This window comes from Podarcis erhardii, assembly GCF_964252035.2.
Source record: "Podarcis erhardii genome assembly, chromosome: 1".
Taxonomy (NCBI): domain Eukaryota; kingdom Metazoa; phylum Chordata; class Lepidosauria; order Squamata; family Lacertidae; genus Podarcis; species Podarcis erhardii.
In genome coordinates this window covers 25,153,985-25,175,887 of record NC_138497.1, presented here as the reverse complement: position 1 = coordinate 25,175,887, position 21,903 = coordinate 25,153,985, and the positions used below count along the sequence as shown (strand labels likewise).

The 21,903-nt window shown below is 43.6% G+C and overlaps 1 protein-coding gene across 3 annotated transcripts in view; it reads right to left on the bottom strand.

Moving 5' to 3' along the window:
* The window catches only part of GALC (galactosylceramidase), a 39,217-nt gene extending 18,931 nt beyond the window's left edge, over positions 1–20,286 (bottom strand). Inside the window, exons 1-7 of one of the 3 annotated variants that reach the window (XM_081861281.1) lie at positions 19,797–20,286; positions 18,648–18,716; positions 12,910–12,973; positions 10,472–10,585; positions 6,765–6,904; positions 5,859–5,897; positions 2,901–3,028 (exon numbers count right to left, since the gene is read on the bottom strand). In XM_081861281.1, coding sequence (XP_081717407.1) covers positions 2,901–3,028; positions 5,859–5,897; positions 6,765–6,904; positions 10,472–10,585; positions 12,910–12,973; positions 18,648–18,716; positions 19,797–19,928 — 686 coding nt within the window. In that variant the 5' untranslated portion in view covers positions 19,929–20,286. The remainder of the gene's footprint in view (positions 1–2,900; positions 3,029–5,858; positions 5,898–6,764; positions 6,905–10,471; positions 10,586–12,909; positions 12,974–18,647; positions 18,717–19,796) is intronic. The other 2 variants (XM_081861280.1, XM_081861282.1) reach the window with 2 other exon arrangements.
* Positions 20,287–21,903: the final 1,617 nt, after the last annotated feature.

Here is a 21,903-nt window from a genome sequence, read left to right as displayed (position 1 = left end):
TTTTCAACCAGCTTGCCCACTGTCATGTACTTATGTAACGGCTTAACCACCACCACCACCCCCCGCCCCTTGCTCCTCATCACAATCCAGATCACGGCTCCCCACTGACGCCTTTTGTAAAGGAAACATACTGGGAGTTTTCAGAGTTTGTCTCAATGTAAAACAAAACGCAGGTGGAGTTTACTGAGCCAGACCGTGAAACTACAGGCAAGACACAATTAACAGCAAAGGTCCTAGGAGTAGGCATGTCACTTTTAAAAATGGTTATAGTATCAGTTTACCTATCGTGAACAAGCTTCAATATGCAACCTGTTCAATAACAAGGTTTGGAGGACTTTGCATGAGACTAGTTTTTGGAAGCCTATCTGCATAGATACGAGGTTACTCTGAGGCCTAAGTGAGCATTTTCAGAAAAGCAAGACATGATCCATGGCAATCTTTTCCACCACCCAGTAGCAGGCTGTGGGTTGAAGCTGCGCTGCTCACCTGACCTCCCTCCAGCTGAGTTGCTGTTGCATACTGGAATGGAGAGGCAGAGGAAAGATCAGTGCATTGCAAACATGTGAGCAAGAGCACTAGCCTGGTTCCGCCACCACATTTGCACCACACCAACCTCAACACCACAACACCCCTTCTTGTCCCTTTAGGCAGCTGTGACTCAGCTAGAACAAAGTCAGGTGAGCAGCATCATTCCACACACAGTGCCTGCCACTAATCACATCCTAGTATAAGCCTTGAGGTGCTCTTGCCTATGATGCCTGACTACCATTTTTCAAGCAGAAAATTTATTCCATGGCAAGTTATCATTTTGAAAATCCTTAAGTTCTGACTGTGTGTGTGTACCTAACTAGATTATTAATCCTGTTGAATGAATCCACAATTGGGTCAAATGTGACTACCAGCTAAATTGCTTTTAAATTAGTCAGCAGAGAGTTAATTGTTGCTGTGGCAATTTAGTAACATTAGACAACTCTGCAGAACAGGTAATATGAAAACGAATGGCCCTGATTAGTGCCCCAAATTTGTTGTGAACCTCCCTGAGATCTACAGATGAAGGATGGTATATTTACTATTATTATTATTATTATTATTATTATTATCCTCATCACCTTCAAAATTCAGGTGCATGAAGACACCATTAGGAGGAGCCAGCCTCTTCCGAACTACTATAAATATCCCCTAATTAAAATAACTCTTTTGTTTGGCTAAAAAGGGGTAGCTTTTGCTTACTGGTTAATTAGCCTTCACAAAACAGATTTATGATCCAGCCCTATGTAGCCTCACTTAGTTCAATGATGCTTGCCCCCTAGTGAGCGCGTTCAGAATAGTGATTGCCCCCTACTTAAGGGGTACATCAGAAGAGGAACTTTTATTTCTCTAATTTCCTCCCAAGAGATATACATGGCTTTTAAAAATGCAAAAGTAAGAGCTGCCGCAAAATATTGTTGTGTATTCCAGCCAGTATTCCATGGGTACAGAGCATGCTCAGTGGTCACTGTGCAGGGGCGTGGGGGGGGGCAGGGAGGCAGGGGCGATCGCGGCTGTGCCAATCACACACACCCCCCAGCCGGGCCGCAATGCCCTGGGCACAATCGCCCTACCCCCAGGTGCACAGCATGTGCGCTGCTCTGGGTGCCCGAGCAGCTAGCTCCGCCACTGCCACTGTGCTGCTTTGTGGGGTTATCCTCCGCGTATTCCTTAAGGTTCTTGCTTACTACTTCGGCAGATTATAGTGTTCCTCCACAAACCTGCTGATACCTCCCTCTTATGCGTGGGTTGGGTTGTTTAGGCTACCTAACAATTGTGTTCATACCCGAATATCAGAAACAGAGGGAGTGATGGCACTTCCATAAGCTTATTTTACAAACGTAGCAAATATCACAAACCCAAGGGCGACAGTGTCTGAACATGTGTCGATATATTGGGCGATCCTTTTTTAAAACGAGGATTTCCATGTTGGAAAGGCATCTTAAGCGTAGACTGTCACTAGTAATGTCCAAATGGCCATAAATTTTCTGTATATGACATGAATTTGAATATTAAACAGGTGTTGTCTTTTTCAGCACCTACTGAAGACCTTCCTCTTTCAAAATGCCTTTGAGTTCAGCTTTGAATGGGAGTTCTTTAAAGGTGTTTTTAAAGTGTTTCACGGCATGTTGTTTGCTAGGTTCCTAGGTTTCTTCAGGAGGAAGGGCTGGGTACAAATTTGATTAATAAATAAATGTAGGAAATGGATACCCTGCTCCTCCTCCCATAGAGCATCTGGAAGAATTTCACAGCTAAGAAATATGTAATGCATATGTAACAAGGGAATACATATGTAACAAGGGAAAGTCACACATTAAAAGGACATCTACAAATGAAATTAAAAATCAGGAAATCTGAAAAAAGAGTAACAATACAGCAACAATACAGTAAAGCAGTAAAATATTGCTGCTTTAAATATTAAAACCATGTTGAAAGTGAAGTTTTCAGCTCAGAGAAAAGAAAGGTCAGAGAGGGAGCCTGAAGGATTTCTACAATGAGAGTATTCCAAAACCACACTACCACTACTGAAAAGACTGTAGAAGATATATAAAAAAGGATGCAGACACCAAAATAAGCAGCAGAAGAGAGACACTAGACAGGTTGCACTAAATGCACAACGTCAAGCACAGGAGCAGAAGTGGCAAAAGGGGCAGCATAGCCCCATGCAGTAAGGACTTTATGCTCAAGTATGAGATGCAGAAATGGCCAAGCTTGGATCCAAATTTCCTTCAGTTAATGGTCAAACGTGGATCCAAACTTTCTTCAGTTCATATGGAACTGTGATCAAAGGCACAAAGGAATCACCATCACCAGATAGGTGGGGTATAAATAATAAAATTATTATTATTTTTACCCAAGGCTTCCACACTTACCCTACTATCTCAACCGAGTCATTAAGATAGGGATCGACTAGCATTTCATTTGCAATGTCCCATTCACCATCCGCAGCAATGATGCCAACCTTCCTTAAACCCACTCTGTCCATGGTTTTGCGGAGTACCTTGATAACAGATAGCATTACTTGACAGATAACACAGCTTTCATCAATGGAGAGAGTGTGACATTATCTTAACAGATCAAATTAAAGTGCGAGGGCTGTGAAATGATGGAAGAGCTGGGCTTCTACACACACAGTTAATCTGCCTGAGTGTCACAGCTCTCAAATGGAATCCTGAACACCCATACCTGAGAGCTTTCTCCCCCTTTCTGATATGTACATGAAATGAACTTTCAACATTTGGATAACTACTGCTTTAAATTGTGCTCCAAAGCTCCCAGTTCCCCAAGTTATTCATGTATTACCAGTTCTTAATCCTGGAACCTGTTATTAAAACAAAGACTTCCAGGGCTGCAACTTGAAGGGAGTGCCTTGGCAGGTGTACAGATTCACTTTTTTAGCCACCTATCAGGCACAGCTAACTCCCGTACATCTGGTGATACACCTGCCACCCCCCCCCACACTGTTCTGGATGTTCTCCCAAGCCAATTTCAGGACATACACAGAGAGCAGGGAAACCCCATTGAACAAATAGATGGGACTCATTTGTTGAATCTTACCCATTAAGGCACCTCATCATCCAATTTAAATAATGTAAGAATTCTAAAATAAAATAACTGAATTGTTAATGACTGAGAAAGCAGAAACACTGGAGATTTGAAAATCCTTGGCAGCTCTCCATTCTTATCATTAAACAGGCATGACACGCTGAACTCAGAAGTCAATTAAGTGTTTGAGAACTCCATCCTACATTCACTTAGCAGCCAGCTTCTAATACCATGTTTTAAAACAGGGGTGCAAAACCTCCAACCCACAGACCTGATTAGGCCCACCAGGTCTCCCCAATTGGCCACATCTACCTGCCCCACAGATGAAAGGAAACACCTGGCTCAGCTGAAATAGGTTTGCAGGGGCTACCAATATGTGGTGTCTGCAAAACCATCTACAAAGCGCTCCGTCATGGGGTCTTGCAGAATGGTTTGCATTAGACTTCACAAGACCGGACAATCAGTCAATTGTCAGGTCTTGAGTAGTGCTTTGAAAGGTACTTCGTGGACTGTGAATTTGCCTGCACTGTATGATTCCAAATGGTGCAGAGTGGAAGGGGTAACTGACATCATTGTGATGTCAGGTGACTGAGAGGTGAGCAGCCCCCCCCCCCACCTGCCAAATTTGGTCTTCACAAGGGGAGGGGAGGGAGAAGATGATCTGGCCTGAATCAGTAAAAAAATTCCATTTTTAAACTCCTATTATTTCCTTCATTGTTAATCTTGCAATCTCCCCCTTTTTATGCAATGCAGAAATCATTCATACAACATAAACCACTCTACACATACAGAAAAGATGATAATCTTCAAGAAATATTTCTGTCTCATACAGATAAGACTTCCCATGAATTATGTCCATTATCCTACATTTAATAAAGCGGACTAATAATACCGCCACATCTTAGTAACTGACTGTAATTGAACTTTAACTAAAGTGCATCCCATGAATGTTTTTAAAAAGAGGGTAAGTTGATAACATCAGAAAGAGAAAACATTTTTCATTGCTATGAGACTGTCATCCTATATACTTCCCAGGGAATAAGCTCCACTGAAGTCAATGGAACTTATTTTTGAGTAAACATGGGGTTGTCTTGGAGGGCACTATGTCGGATATAAAACAAGGATGGGCAGCCAGTGGCCCTCCAGATACTCTTGGACTCCAGCTCCCATCAGCCCCAGCTAGCACAGGCATTGGGTCATGGTCAGAACTGATGGGATTTATAGTCCACAATGTCTGGAGAGTAAGTGGTTCCTCCCATCTTTCAGTTCTTGGCCTATTAGTGCTGCTGACAAACCTTACTTCACAGAAATGGAGGAATATTCACCAAAAGATACATCTGTAGCAGTGAGACAAGTTAGCTTAAGAGACACATCTGTAAATGACAAATTAAACCATGCTAGTTTTCCTAGCGCAGTTCAGGTCGGGCATGTGTGCATTCAGTCACTTACAGCTTTCACTGCAGTCCCTTTCTACCAGATATCCACACAAAATATACACTTTTAACATATCCCTTCTACATTATAACAGTAGTAGCATTTCATGTCTTCAAAAATGGGGTTCATTTAAATTTGTCGTGCATAGCAAGACACTCTTAGTCAATAAACACTATGCATTGTATGCAACGGCTGAGCAAGTAGAAGGTTTAAACCATGGTTTCATGGCTTGTTTCCACAAAACCGTGCTTGTTTCCCAGTTCAGGGGGAATGGGAGACTATGGTTAACTGAAGACTATGGTTAACAATAGTATCAGCCAGACACTGAAGAAAAAATAAAACCAACACTGAGAATCTAGAGACCCTCTAGCCCAGTGTTCCCCAAGAGGACATCCTCTCGATGTATTGGAGTACAATTCCCATCAGCTCCAATCAACATGGCCAGCAGCCAGGGATTATGGGAATTGTAGTCCAAAGCATTTGAGAGGCATCAGCTGGGCATGTTTGGATTGCAGCCATTTTCTATGCATCTTTATCCATTAAAACTGCCTTAGGAAGCTTTGCCACTCGTTAGCAACAGAACAAAAACAAAAAAGGCTAGAACTGTAGGTAAGCTGATAAAGGTAAGCTTCAGTGCAGACATTCTGCCCTCTTCTCCGCACATAGACGCACACACAGACACACCAGCTGTGCTGTTCTGATGTGTCCAAGCAAAATTGGGAGAAGATGCATAGGGAGAGATCCTGTTGCACTAGTACAACAACTTAGATGAATTCTGCTAGAAGTTCGATGTTATACATGCTAAGAATGCATTATTTAAAAAATGGATGTCAATTGATTAGTTGACCTACCTTGATATATTTGCTGCTAAAAGACCGTTCATTCCAGATCTAAAAATACCAAAAAAATAAAATAAAATAAAAGAAGTGATACAAAGGTAAGAGAAGACACACTCAAATCCAATTCCTGGCATGCCCTGCCTGAGCTTGCTGACCTTAAGCGTGAAGGGCAAAAGGCGCTACACATGAACCAGGTTAAGGTTTTGCTCCTAGTACTTATGAAGCCTCTGGTTTCTCTAGGTATGATATACTGCAGAAGAAACTGTCCAGACTTAAGGATCTGTACTGGAAGACACACTCTCTGTCCTGGACCAACGTGTGGTAATAATGCACACAGATACGAAAGGCAGGCAGTGGTGGATGGCCTAAAGGAAGATCTGCAATCTCTACTAGTAAATCTCTGGGTGATTAAAAGTAGATGAGCAACAAATTCTGACTACCAACTGTTCAACAACAACAACAACAGAAATGAGGAAAGCAGGAGAAGGAGGACTGAAAATTGGGGTGGGGTGGAGGGAAGGAACATAAGTTCAATGCAGTTCTGGTAGTAAAAACAAATGCCTGGGCTCAGAATTGTTTAATTGCAGCACCTTCTCCAAGTGTTACAGGTAGGAAAAAGGATGGGTGTGTTTGTGTATAAATGTGTACACAAAGGAAACGTATGTCTTTTGTACCAGGCTCTGACTGGTGGATCTTGAGGTTCTAGGACAAAAAAACAAGGCAAATCCCATAAGCCTAAAGTGTGCGCACCAATGTTTCCTAATCATTACAGTATTTTAATAATTGAGGGGAGGGGTGTGAAGTAACCCAGTGGATTTTTTTCAGGAAAATGGTCGAAGCAGACTTGTATTAGATGACTTTGGAATCTCTAACATGAATCATGTTCAAAAGTATTTAAAGAGGAATTCCTTTACTAACCCCGATGTAGTCAATGTCCAAATCATGAAATCTTTTAGCCCCTATAATCCAGGACACAATATAATAAGCAGTGACATCCGGATAATCATAGGGCCAGTTCTCACCCCTCCCAACCCATCCTGGAAAAGCCCAGGGCAACCCTGTAAAGAGAAGGAAAAAAACAAGCATAAAATTAATACAACGGAAAAGCTTAGCACACAGCCCCTATTCTCAAAATAGGACAGTTCAAACTTCAACCTACCCTGCAGGAGAGGCATTGTGGGTGTGCTCACACTACAGAACAATCCACACATTCCTTTGCTCTTGAAACCAGTGAGGCACCACTCAGTTCTGGTTTTTAGAAATTATACAGAAAGCTTCCTACTTCTTTGGCCATGGGAGTATAACACCTACCATCTTGAAGAGGCACTTCCCCCCCCCCCCCAAATTTTCAATTTCAGAGCTTGCTGTCATTATTTATTATTTTACAGTGGTACCTCGTGTTAAGTACTTAATTCGTTGCAGAGGTCCGTTCTTAACCTGAAACTGTTCTTAACCTAAAGCACCACTTTAGCTAATGGGGCCTCCTGCTGCTGCTGTGCCGCCAGAGCACAATTTCTGTTCTCATCCTGAAGCAAAGTTCTTAACTCGAGGTACTATTTCTGGGTTAGCGGTGTCTGTAACCTGAAGCGTATGTAATCTGAAGCGTCTGTAACCTGAGGTACCACTGTATTTCCTTTATGAATAGCTCCCCATGAACCACCCCCAAGCAATTAACGATCAATGACTGCCTTAATAAAAACATTCAAAACAGAGAAAGATTGGGACAAAGGTCTCCGAAGGAGCATCTCCACGCCCAACGTTCAGCCCAGACCGAGGGCCTTCTGGCAGTTCCCTCATTCAAGAAGTGATGTTACAGGGAACCAGGCAGAGGGTCTTCTCAGTAGTGGCACCCGCTCTGTGGAATGCCCTCCCAGAAGATGTCAAGGAAATAAGCAACTATCCGACTTTTCAAAGGCAGCCCTGTTCAGGGAAGTTTTTAATGTTTGAAGTTTTATTCTGTTTTTAATGTTCTGTTGAAAGCTGCCCAGAGTGGCTGGGGAAACCCAGCCAGATGCGTGGGGTAGAAATTAATAATAATAATAATAATTTTTGTTGTTATTATTATCATCATCATCATCTTCACTTAGAATGCTTACAGGAAAAGGGAGGTCTTCAACAGGTGCCAAAAAGACAGCAGCATCTGCTTGATATATAGCTGGTGGGAGTTCCAAAGGGTAGATGCCTCCAAACAAAAGGCATTAGTCCAGCATTGTACAGCAGGCGCTGCAACAGTCCAACAGCTTGATCTCACCCCCAAAAGGCGCACTCCTCCATTGTCTCACAAAGCCCACGGATGCAAACAACAGCACAAAATGGACCTCCTGATGAGATGATGTCTGAGGGAGGCCCTCTCCTGCAGAGTACAGTGCTCAACTGGGTGTAAAGGGGTGAAATTATCGGCTAGGTATCCGTGTCCCAATCTGTGTAAGGCTTTGTACACCAGTACCAGCCCCCTGAGTTTAGCCTGCTGTCTGGCTGGCAACCAAGGAGATTAAAAAGCAAGTTACATTTATGGGGATGCTAATGCCAAGCCCAGTCTAACAATCATGGCTAGAAGCAGGTAGAGAAACTAGTTTGGGCTAACTAGAATACAGTCATACCTCGGGTTGAAGTAGCTTCGGGATAAGTATTTGCGGCGACCCGGAACTAACGGAGTGAGTTACTTCCGGGTTTCACCACTCGCACATGCACAGACGGTCAAAATGACGTCATGCGCATGCGCGGAAGCAGCAAATCACAACCCGCGCACGTGCAGACGCGCAGACACGGGTTGCGTTCGCTTCTAGATGCAAACGGGGCTCCGGTACGGATCCCGTTTGCATCCAGAGGTACCACTGTATCTGCACTATTGTTAATAACTAATGGCTCTTAGGGCATGTCCACATGAGAGATGAGGTAGAGGGGAGAAGAGAAGCACACATGCCCAGGTAACTAACCAAACCATGGTTTGGCGATCAGGCAGCACTAAACATCAAATTTCTTTCGTTGGTTCGTTTTGATTCAGTATTTCCAAGGTACCCCACAAATATAACTATAAATTCTCTTTTCATTCTCTCCAGAAATGTGTGCCGACAAACAATACCCCCTGCTACTGGACCTTCCCTCTCTTCCTCCGGCAAAGCTGTGGGCTTAAGTGCCTGCGGAGAAACGGTGCAACCAACAAACACTCAGCCAGTCCAAACTGCACTCTTTTTGCTATCAGGCCCTCCTTTGCTGTATGCCACAGAACAGTGCTTTTCACCCAGTGGTACACCTCATGGAGTTATCAGAAGGAACAATTACAGTCAGGTGACCAGCACTGCTTCGGGCTGGTCCTGGGCTTCCTTCATATTCTGAGTGTGCACATTCTCAGAACCAATGTATTTTCCATGAAACATCTACAGAGTGGGAAACACAAATCAAGCACTCAGGAAATGACATGTTGATTGTGTGGGCAAAGAAATGCCAAAACAGGAAGGTGAGGCAGCATGCCGTTGCAACGGGCATTCCTAAAAGAGGAAGATACTACAATGCATGGGAAATATGTGTTGCCTAACTCTGTCATGGGAAGGCATTTGTGACATTATGAGTAGAAGGCTATCAAAAGAGGCAAACAACAGCTCCAGGCATCTAGTCTTCCTCATTTGTTGTCAGCCCTTCCAGGTTATGCTGATTTTCTTTGGGACACCCTACAAGAGACTATACAATGCACTGCTAGTTCCTGTGGCTTCACCTCAGTCTCCAACCAACATCACAATTTAATTTTCCAGAAGTGTTACAGGTTCCTGCATATTGTATTTTCACAAACAGGCTGAATTTATTCAATAAGGTTTCCTTATCAATTGCAATGGTAATTTTGGTATCAAAGCATGTGGTATATTGGAGTTTTTATATGAAAATCATAATGTTCTCTTAACCCTATGCTCCCATCACAATACATCCCCAAATCTTCCGTTTCAAATTTAAGAGCATTTTATTATACGTTTATATAACAGAAATGATCTGGAAATGGTGCGGGGATTCAAACTACAAAATCCCTTAAGTGTATGTTAATCATGGGGTGCTGACCGAAACCAAATTTTTAGTGAAGGGGGGTATTTGGGGAGAAGCAAAATGTTTACAGTTTAATCATTATGTAAAAGGCTTCTTTCTTTTTTAAAGGAATTAATAAATAAAGCCTGACAGGTCAAAATCGCTCCATCTGCCCACCAACTCATTCCTATATAAGCAGTAACAACAGCAGAAGATGCCTTCTTTTCTCTCCACCCCCACCCCCTGCCACCACCTATGGTTTTTTTCTTGGTAGCAGCTCATAGCTAGTGAGTAAAGAGAATAACCACCAGCCTGGGTTTGAATGACATGCAAAGCCAAACACTGGCTAACTTCAGGACAGTATAGGCCTGAAAAGCACCAGCTCCCCTCTGAGAGCTTGCAAATTCATATGGTCCTGGTAAGCCACAGTTTGGGCTTGCAAAGTTGTGCAAACCCAGCCTCTCTCACACGCACAAGCTGAGTAAATCAATATTATTTAAAGCATGCTGCACGTTACATTGGAACAGAATGGTTTAAAATGAATCACAAAGGTACTCTCAAATTACAGGGTAAGAAGGACAAAACGTCACACCTTACAGGTCTGCAGGTCTTACCAATCAATTTAATATTAGGGTTTCTCTTTTTAGCTTCTTTCATCAGCCACCATTCATAGCCCCGGAAATAATTTTCATCATCTTCATAGTGCATGTGGGATGGTTCAGTTCCATCTACAGAAGGAAAACAAAATTGTAGCTCAGCAATGTGTTACACATCCTTTGCTACATCAATCTAATACATTTCTCAACACGTGTAAACTATATGTATATCATGAAACTGGACATGCAATGTTATTCTTACACCAATTTTAGCACCCTGGATAGCATCAAGGGAAGAAGGAGATTAACAACAAATGCAGTTCTCTGTACTTATACACCTACATTAAGAAACCTGATCTTCTATAGACATTCCAATGCCTATCCTGTAATCACAGGTTGTAAGAACTTACTGAGTGGAAAGCTATACTTTAAGTCAGGTTATTCTGGGGCCTATCTGCTGGAGAATCACAAGCACATGAAACAGGATGGCAAAAAATACTAAAATCTGAAATGTAGATGAAATGTGGTGCCCAGATGGCGCCATGTTATGTTGCGGGGTTCTTCATAAATCATAGAAACCATTTTTGATAAAGTCCAAAGATATAATAAGCTGACGTTTGGCATTCACCCACTCATGACTCTGCATTGAAATAATGCTAATGAAAAACAATGCTAATTAAATGTTCTAAATATAAATCATCTGTACCATCCAGCTTATGCAGTGCTTTGCCAGCCCAGGATATGCATACCTCATTTACAAGGCAAACTGTTATCTGTTTATGATCTATGTCCAGTTGCATTAGATTGAGAACTTCATGTAATATGGAACAATAATAACACCATTCTAACTATCCAGTATTCCTGCCAAGAAAACTCCATGGACAAAAACAGCAACTATTCTTAATAGCTACATCTGTCAACCTCAACATCCTCCAGCTATATATATAGCAATAATAATATTATTAAGACCATACAGTGGTGCCTCGCAAGACGAAATTAATCCGTTCCGCGAGTCTCTTTGTCTTGCGTTTTTTTTGTCTTGCGAAGCACGGCTATTAGCGGCTTAGCGGCTATTGGCGGCTTAGCGGCTATTAACGGCTTAGCGGCTTAGCGGCAATTAACGGCTTAGCGGCTTAGCGAAAAAGGAAACAAACTCGCAAGAACTCGCAAGACGTTTCATCTTGTGAAGCAAGCCCATAGGGAAATTCGTCTTGCGAAGCACCTCAAAAAACGGAAAACTCTTTCATCTAGCGAGTTTTTCGTCTTGCGAGGCATTCGTCTTGCGGGGCACCACTGTATCTATGCCACCTAATATATAAAATACCTCTAAGCAGTATACAGCAAATAAAAAAACCAAAATATGCAATAAAACCATAAATACAACTCAATAAAACACTGATCTTTGTTGATACCAGTACAGTAACTGGGAGGTGAAGGTATCCCTTTCTCTTAACACACCTCCCCACACAACACCTCTCAGCTTCCCACCTCTTCTCTAGGAACAAACAAATAAACAAACTCACAGGTCAGCTCAGCATCTCCCACCACAATGAAGGTCCCCTGAACGTGCTGATCTCACCCTTGTCTCTCATTGTAGGTGTGGGTCACCTTTGGCCCTCTAGATGCTGCTGAACTACAATTCCCACCATCCCTGGCCATTGGCCATGCTTCCAGGGGCTGATAGGCATTGTGGTTCAACAACCCATTTAACAGCACCTTGATAAGCTTACGTGGAAATAAGTGCTAATGAAATCAATGGATTTACGGCAAAGTAAAGATGCATATAGCAAGAGGACATCCCATTTTCAGGAGATATTCGCAAACTTAATATGGAACCCACTAGACAACAGTTCCCTCTACCCTGCAAAAACAAAAAGCCATACACACAACAATCTTAATAATATTAATGATAATAATAATAATGTGCCACCCATCTGACTGGGTCGCCCCAGCCACTAGGGGTGGCTCCTAACAAAATATTAAAAATGCAATAAAGCATCAACCATTAAAAATTTCCCTGCCTTCAGATGTCTTCTAAAAGTCAAATAGTTATTTATCTGTTTGACATCTGATGGGAGGGTGTTCCACAGGGTGGGTGCCACTACCAAGAGGGCCCTCTGCCTGCTTGTTCATGTGAATCCACACACTCTCACACACCCCAAACACACAGGTACACAGATCAGCTGTGGGGGGTACTACACCCACCTTGCTTATCAAATTATCAACATAACTCTGGGGAAGGGCAATTATATCCCCATCAAGGGGCTTGAGAAAAATCTCCACTATTGAGTATTTTGTTCCAACCATAACAGAATCAGTTTTCCAGAACCTAGTAAAGAGGCACAATCAGTATATCATGCAAAGCTCGTGGTGACAATGTTTAGAACTAACTAACCCATAATTACAGCATTATTACAATGCTTTGTGGTTAAATCTCCTTCCTCAACAGCTCATACCTGTGGACTGTGCATCTCCGCCAATCTCTACTTTGAGGATTTGTAAAGCAGCAGCAAAATTTGGCTTCAGGGGAAAAAGAAGAGGAAGCAGTGTTAACATTCATGCTACTCATGGATCACAGTGCATCATGTAAATAGGAAATAATTTGCAGTCAAGACTGCGGTACTGACTTATCACCTACTATGATGCTCAACAATCATTACCTCTTTGATTGAAAACAGAGATTGTGTTTGCACATGATATGCCAAAACAGCGGCTGTGCAAGCATACACTGCACATGTCAGGCTTCAGAGCCTTTGAGACGCTGGCAGTCAATATCCCACAGAGAACCAGTTCTGCAGTGCTAATGGAACTAGTCGCCCAGCAACACCAGCACTAGGGAAAGGGATTTCAATACATCTTTACAAAGCAGCTTGGTACAGAAGCCTATTACGCCTTCACCTTTCATCAGCCTTTCCCCTGTCTGTGTGCTGCAAAAATGAGCCCTGTGGCTCTTCTGCAATTGTTTTACAGGGACACATACAGTTGTATCCCAGTTACAGATAGGTAGCCGTGTTGGTCTGCCATAGTCAAAACAAAACAAATTCCTTCCAGTAGCACCTTAAAGACCAACTAAGTCAGTTCTTGGTATGAGCTTTCGTGTATCTGAAGAAGTGTGCATGCACACGAAAGCTCATACCAAGAACTGACTTAGTTGGTCTTTAAGGTGCTACTGGAAGGAATTTGTTTTGTTTTAGTTGTATCCCAGTAAGAGAAAAGAACATGGCAGTGATATTGGCTGTATGTACTGTACCTTCCTACAATTAAGTGGAACGGGAAACAGGCTATGAAACACACAGTACTTTCTCCAGGCTGAAAGGAACCCCACAACACTACCCTGAGCCCTTGCCAGGATCATTGCATTGCTTATTAATAAAAGCAGAATACTTTGGTTGCTCATTTTATCTCATTCCATCTTTCTTTCTTTATATTTATGTATATATTTTCTATTGTTATGCAAAATTTTGCATATTGCAAGGAAGTTTCTTCTGCAAGGTCAATTATTTTGCAGCTTATTAGATTCCCTCAAAGAACAGTAATCCCAATTACAAAAAATAATTGCCTTCAATATGTTAAAAAAAATATTCACAGAAGCACAAACATATGGTAGAGTTGAAAGGAATCTCAAGGGTCCTGTAGTCCAATCCCCTGCAACGCTGCTTCATGCTTTGCAGGGCTGAGACCTGGCTCCAGTTAAATCCTGTTAGCCCTCAAAGAAGCCAGCCAGCACCAGTAATGGATCAATAAGCAAAAAATAATAATACCCATATCCCATGGATTTGAAACTTGCCGGCTGTCTTCACATAGTAAACAGTGTCACGTAGTAACTCCAAAAAGGTCTTAACCTCTTGGAAGAGATTCAAATGCCATAGTCTGATCACTACGCTCTGAAAGCCAAGATTGACTTCCCGCTCCTCCCCTGCTCGGGTGGCGAACCTATTTGGGCTCGTCCGCGAAAACTGATGGATCCTGATAGATTCCGACAAGCCTTGCGGGACCCTGCTCCTCCTGGCAACTCATCAGATGACCTTGTTGAGGACTGGAATAACCGGCTCTCGGCAGCCATTGATGAGATCGTGCCTAAGCGCCCTCTGCGACCCTGTCGAAACCGGGCCCCTTGGTTTACTGAGGAGCTCCGGAAAATGAAGCGGGATCTCAGATGGCTAGAGCGAGTATGGCGACGGACTCATGACGGAGCCTCAAGAACATCTTATAGGACGCTTATGAAAGCCTATGAGATGGCTATGAAAGCTGCTAAGAAATCTTACTTTGCAGCTTCCATTGCATCCATTAGCTCTCGCCCGGCACAACTTTTTAGAATAATTAGATCAATAATGTCCTTAGGAGGACAACCAAATTTAAGCACAAGTTCGACCCACAGCTGTGAGGCATTCGCGAGCTTTTTTGCGGAGAAAGTCCTGTTGCTCTGCCGTGACCTCCCTGCCAATTTAGATACAGTGACTGAGCTGGAGGCCCCTCGACTGACTTCAGGTCCAGTGTTGGACCATTCCGATCGAATACTCCCTGCTGATGTGGATAGATTCCTCCAAGTTGGTAGGCCCACCACCTGCCTCCTTGATCCGTCCGTGCCCGTCTTGGCTGATTAGGGAGTGTCCAGATGTTGTGCGGACCCCCCTGGTTGAAATTATCAATTTGTCCCTTGACACGGGGACATTCCCAGGGGAACTGAAGGAAGCAGTGGTATGTCCACTCTTAAAGAAAACTTCATTAGATCCCTTAGACCTATCCAATTACCGCTCACTTTCAAATCTTCCATATGTGGGTAAGGTAATTGAGAGAGCGGTTGCTGAACAGCTTGGTAGGTTTCTGGAGGAAACATCGGCTTTAGATCCATTTCAGTCCGGTTTCCGTCCTGGTTTTGGGACCGAGACGGCTCTGGTTGCCCTAACAGACGATCTCCATAGACAGCTGGATCGAGGCGGGTCAGGACTGGTGATCCTTTTAGATTTGTCAGCAACCTTTGACATGGTCGATCATGATCTTCTGGACCACCGCCTCACAGACGTGGGGATACAGGGCATAGCCCGTAACTGGCTGTGCTCTTTTATCTCTGGTCGGGGACAGAGGGTGGCACTAGGGAGGGAAATGTCATCGCGCCACTCCTTGGTGTGTGGAGTGCCGCAGGGCGCAATCCTTTCCCCAATGCTTTTTAACATCTTTATGCGCCCCCTTGCCCAGATTATACGGAGCTTTGGGCTGGGTTGTCACCAATATGCTGATGACACTCAGCTCCATCTGCTGATGGATGGTCACACCGAACACACTGACCAGATGCTTGGAAGCTGTGGCTGGATGGTTTCGTGGGAGCCGATTGAAACTAAATCCTTCGAAGACAGAGGTCCTATGGCTGGGTTGGGATGGCATGGGGATGAGGGACCAACTCCTTTCTCTTGCGGGGGCCCAATTAGTGCCATTGCCTTCCGTTAAGAGTTTGGGTGTAATCCTTGACGCCTCCCTTTCCATTGAGGCGCAAGTTACAGCAACAGCCAAGGCGACATTTTTCCACCTTCGCCGCATCAAGCAGTTGGTCCCTTACCTTTCCCACCCTGACCTGGCCACAGTGATCCATGCGACGGTCATCTCCAGGCTTGACTACTGTAATTCGCTCTACGCGGGGCTGCCCTTGAAGCTGTCCCAGAAACTCCAGCGGGTGCAGAATGCTGCAGCGAGGCTCCTCACGGGGTCTCTGCCATGGGAGCATATTCACCCAGTGCTTTTCAAGCTGCACTGGCTCCCGGTGGAGTACAGGATCAGATTTAAGGTGCTGCTTTTGACCTTTAAAGCCCTTCACGGCCTAGGACCCTCGTACCTACGGGACCGCCTCTCCTGGTATGCCCCACGGAGAGCCTCAAGGTCCATAAATAGCAACACCCTAGTTGTCCCGGGCCCTAAGGAAGTTAGATTGGCTTCAACCAGAGCCAGGGCCTTTTCAACTCTGGCTCCGGTCTGGTGGAACACTCTGCCTCATGAGACCAGGGCCCTGCAGGATCTGATTTCTTTCCGCAGGGCCTGTAAGACAGAGTTGTTCCGCCTGGCCTTTGACTTGGAGCCAATTTGATTTCCTCCCTCTCTTTCTTTTTTCTTTTCCTTCTCCTCCTGCAATGAGGCTACATTTTAATATTTTAATGTTTCAATATTTTAATGTTGTATTTTTAATTTTGTTTTTAAGTTGTAATCATTTAACTTGTTTTTATTATTGCTTGTAAGCTGCTCTGAGCCCGGCCTTGGCTGGGGAGGGCAGGGTATAAATAAAAATTATTATTATTATTATTATTATTATTATTATTATTAAATGACAATTCTGCCGTGCCAATTTGATTGAGAAAATGTTAAAGAACTTGGTTTTTTGTAAACCTCCAGCATCAACAACAGGGCTAGCCTGACCTGATGGGGGAACTCTACAGGGCAGGAGCGGGGGGGGGGGGGGGTACACAGGATGCAGAAATTTGAATTTCACTCCAAGTCATCAACAATAACATTGAGACCATAGACTGTTTTGTGCGAAGTACTATGGCTTTGTAGCAAAATACATATATTGAAACACTTAGTTGAATTTTAAAATATTATCTTACTAACTTTTTTCTTGTACTTCGATTAGATTGTACCATTATTGGGAATAGTTTGAACTAAGGTTTTTCCCCTAAACTGTTTGATTTAACTATTCTTGTTATTTTCTGCTCCGATCAATAAACTTTGAAACTAAAAAAAAATATGATCATGGAGGATATGTATATTTATTCCACATCTTCCAATAAAGGGTTTCAGTTTCTCCATCATTTCCATTTGTATGCCACTTCTTGGTAGTTCCACCGCCCTCAGAAGGTTGTGCGAGGGCAACCTAGGAGAAGACATTATTTGTAGTAGTCCCTAATTTGTGGAATTCCCTCCCCATAAAGGTGCATTTGGCACCTTTATTATACAGTTTCTCATGCATGCTGAAGATGCACATCTTCACCATGGCCTTTGACGTACATCTTTAGGATTCACTCTGTTCTTTTGACTGCAATTGGTGTTAAACTATTTTTAATATAATATTTTAAGTTGTTGAAGCGCACCCTGGAACCTGTTGATGAAAGGCAAGCAATAAATTGAACTAATAAGAATTTTGCCTGAAAAGAAATAAAAAGCTTATCATATTCCTCAACACCATTTTGTCACAAGCAGCACAAATAATCTTGAAAGCCTCGTTATCATTTACCAGGAAAGACCATAAATTTCCTAAGCACTCCAGAAGAAGACATTATTCTTGCTCTGAAAAAGCCCCAGCACTGTGATGCTCACCATATTCCTTCACCACTTCAGCATTGCCCAAATACCCAGGATGTTTCTGTAAGTACATTTCTCACATTCTATTCTGAACTACAGTCTTTTGTCAACATTCTTAATGTTGAAATGAAAAGCAGTACATCTTAGTTTCACGGAGTGAGAGTTTGAGGCTTCGCTGATGGTCCTGTCTTGAGAATATTTACAAGCCCAACTGCAACATGAATTTACAGCACTTTGTCACAGTTAAACAGCCACTAAGCTTTCACAAGCTATTTGACTAGTATTATCAATACCAATAAACACAACAGTAAGCGGCGGGGGGGGGGGGAGTGAGAATAAGAAAAACATCCTAGCTCAAATTCTTACATCTTATTTGCCAGATGTATAAAGCAAACATCAAGCATACACCATGGCAAAAAAAATGCAAGTTGATATTAATGAACTGATAATGTTTGGGTCATGATATCAAGCACTGCATACAGGTTTTATAAAAATATAAGTACAGTAAAGAATACCTGTCAGCACATTAACAGATGGAGCAGCTCCTAAAGGCAGTCCAGAATGTAGCTGCCAGAGCACTAAGTGCACCCTTCCTCACAAGTATGGCTGAGATCCGCCTTACTTTCTTTTTAGTGCCAACTAAAGACATATTTGTTCCAACGACTTGGAGAGGTCGAGCAAGTCAGTTGACACCCAGGATAGCAACACCTATATGGAATTTTGATGATGCATTTTATGTGCTCTGGTTCGACTATTTTTATGTGATGTTTTATAACGCAACACACCCTAGGATAGCTAACAAGGCTGGACGGCTAAAACATTTCTTAAAAGAAATAAAAAAGGTCAAAAAGAGGTTGATTCAATGACTGCCCTAGGTCAAAGTCTACAAGAACAGCAATGTCGCACTTACCTTAAAAAGATAATCCAAAATCTGAGAGCGATAAGGTTCTGGGTAATTCACCAAAAGCCGGGAAGTAGCCTAGAAGAGAAAAAAAGGAAAATTCTGGAGTTACTGTTTATATCTCTATACTGTAAAATGTAAAAATCATACACTCCATAATCTGATAGGTGTTTGTTGCACATACACACACACACACACACACACACACACACACACCTGGGCTTGCACCCCGAACCAGAGGCCAGTTTCACCAACCCCCTAAGTACACCTCTGTTAATTAGTTATTATTAAATTTATATACCGCCCATCACCCGAGGATCACAAAGCGGTTCATAATATAAAACCAAAAACCAAAAATGTGTAATGTAGCAACGGACTGGAACAATAACCTTCCCGACTAAACATCAGGAAGAACTTCCTGACCAGAAGAGCTGTTCGACTGCGTAACCATCTCCCTCCTTGCACAGAGGCTGTTTTTGTTTGAATTAGTTTTTATTCGAGGTTGGGGTTGTGTTACAAAGCAAACAGATAGACAGGGAACGGTTTTAAGCAGAGGTTGGGTGGGCCAGCTGCCCTGGATGCTTTATGGCTGAGATTCCTGCACTGCAAGGGGCAGCCCTGTTTAGGGAAGCTTTTAAGGTTTAATAGATTATTGTATTTTAATACAGTGGTACCTCGGGTTAAGAACTTAATTCATTCCGGAGGTCCGTACTTAACCTGAAACTGTTCTTAACCTGAAGCACCACTTTGGCTAATGGGGCCTCCTGCTGCCGCCGCGCCGCCGGAGCACGATTTCTGTTCTTATCCTGAAGCAAAGTTCTTAACCTGAAGCACTATTTCTGGGTTAGCAGAGTCTGTAACCTGAAGCGTATGTAACTTGAGGTACCACAGTATTCTGTTGGAAGCCGTCCAGAGTGGCTGGGAAAACCCAGCCAGCTGGGCGGGGTATAACTAAATTATTATTATTATTATTATTATTATTATTATTATTATTATTACTATTATATTGTGCTGGATGACCCTTGGGGGTCCCTTCCAACTCTGCAGTTCTATAGGATCCCTCAACACACACAAACAAGCATTTCCCTCATGGACCGGGGTGAGGCGCCTACAGACACCTCCCCACCTGCCCCCGGGGGTAGCGGCCGCTCAACCTACCCCGCCTCCGCTGAGGGCGCCGATGCCGTCGAACTCCGAGGCGAGCCCCACCGCGTCGTCCAGCCGGTAAACGCCGCTGGCCGAGGCCAGGCTGCAGCCCAGCAGCGCGAAGCCCCACAGCCGCCAGGTCATCCTCGCCCGCTGCGCTGAGCCGGGGACAGGGCGGGACGGGACGGGACGAGCCTCGCCGGTTGAACGAACGAATGAATGAATGAACGGCCGGCCGGCGGGGCTGCCGCGCTTCCAGCCTCGGCACGAAGGAGCAGCCGCGTCGCCTCAGCGCTGCTCTGCCGCCTCCCGGCTCCTCTCATAAATCCTGTCAGCCACGGCGCGAGACCTCCACGCCCCCACACCCGAGCACGGTCACGTGGCGCGAGGTCACCTGACTTCAGCTGCGTCGCCGTTGTTGTGATTCTGCGAAAAGAGAAGGGAGGTTTTTCGCGCGTACCGCGGAATCCCATGCTCGGCCGCCGCCGCGGCTGCCCCCGGTCACCTCCGATGACGTTCCCGCCGCGTCATTGCAGTCACGTGACGGGGACTGTCTCGTCGATGCTGGGTGGCTTCTGAAGTTTTTTTTTGGGGGGGGGGGTTGCTGCAAGGAGGAGGCTTGAGCGCTGTAGGCTCTTTTTTGGCTGCCTAGCAGCCCACGGAGATTTACCTTTGCTTACCCTCGTGTAGTCTTCGCCCTTCCTCAAAGAAGCTGTCAGCTTCCACCTACCTCGCAGGGTTGTTGTGAGGACGAGATGGGGAGTTGGGGCAGTGAATTCTAAAATTGTGGAGTTGCAAGGGGCCCTACTCCCTGCAATGCCGGAATCTCAACACGTGACGCCCTTCATCCCGTTTGAAACTACATCCGTATAAATGGCAATAAAATGAATGACTGAAATGCAAATAAGCAGCTCTGGGTTCTTTTCTTTTCGGCACGCGCACACACACCTACCACCACTGCCCTCCAGTCTTCTCCCAACAATTCTGTGGGGTGGGATTAAGCTAACTAGCCTGAGAAAGGACTTGAGCTTCGTGGCCTGTGTGATTTCAGGTCAGGTCTCCCTAGCCCTAGTCCTGGTAACGTTAAAAGAAGGCTTGAGTTCAGTGGAGCTTGCTCTCTAAGGAAGTGTGCATAGGATTATAGCTTGTTCCTGTGCACATTTACTTGGAAGTAAGCCTGTTTTCTCTTTTAGGGAGATGATGGGAACCCCCCTCTCAAAAAATATTAGTGTGAACAAGTGTATACTACTGTTCTAAAGGTCTCAACCCCTCCCACTGGTCTATAAACTGGGAAAACCAAAGAATTTTAGTTTTACCTTCAGAAAGTGTCAGGAAATATAAAATAAGTATACTATATAGATGAAATAAATATATATACTGTAATATAACTGCAAGTACGTGGCAATCATTTTTAATGATTTCTTTGCAATGTTACACACATTTTATTTACCATGCAAACCAAATCATATGAATTTAACCCAAATATATTTTGAATTCTCAAGTCATGTTACAACCTTTTAGTACCCCACATGTTCAGAATTTGAGAATTGAAAAATTCAACACACCCACCAAGCATCTTGCACTAGAGATCCCCAAAACATGGAGCCAGCACAGAAAAGTAGAACCATATTCATTGTGAGCTTAAACATCAAGATTTGGTTAATCTGATGCAACCTGGTTTCTGTTCATTAGCTATGTGAGTACACAAATACGTACTCCATAAGCCAACCAGGTTTCTCCATGGCGTGGGTAATCTTAATGTACTATATTCACATTATTTATTTGTTATGGTATAAATGTATTGACTCTGCTCTGAGTTCACCACTACAGTGTTTGTTGATTCATTCATTGTTTTGTATTCAGGCAAAAATCAATTAAAACATAACAGATCAAGGCTTGATGGTTTGTTTTTGTTTTGTTTTTATGCAATGCTTCTGCTAATTGATGTACATTCCAGCTGTTGAATGTTGAAGCCTAAGCTCATTATTTTTAATTACAGATGTGTAGAGTCAGCTAAGTGTCATTGTGATGCTAAATATATAGTATAAATACTTAGGATTGCACACAGTCATGAATCATGGAGTCATGAATCATACGTGGCTTGCAACATATATTCCAA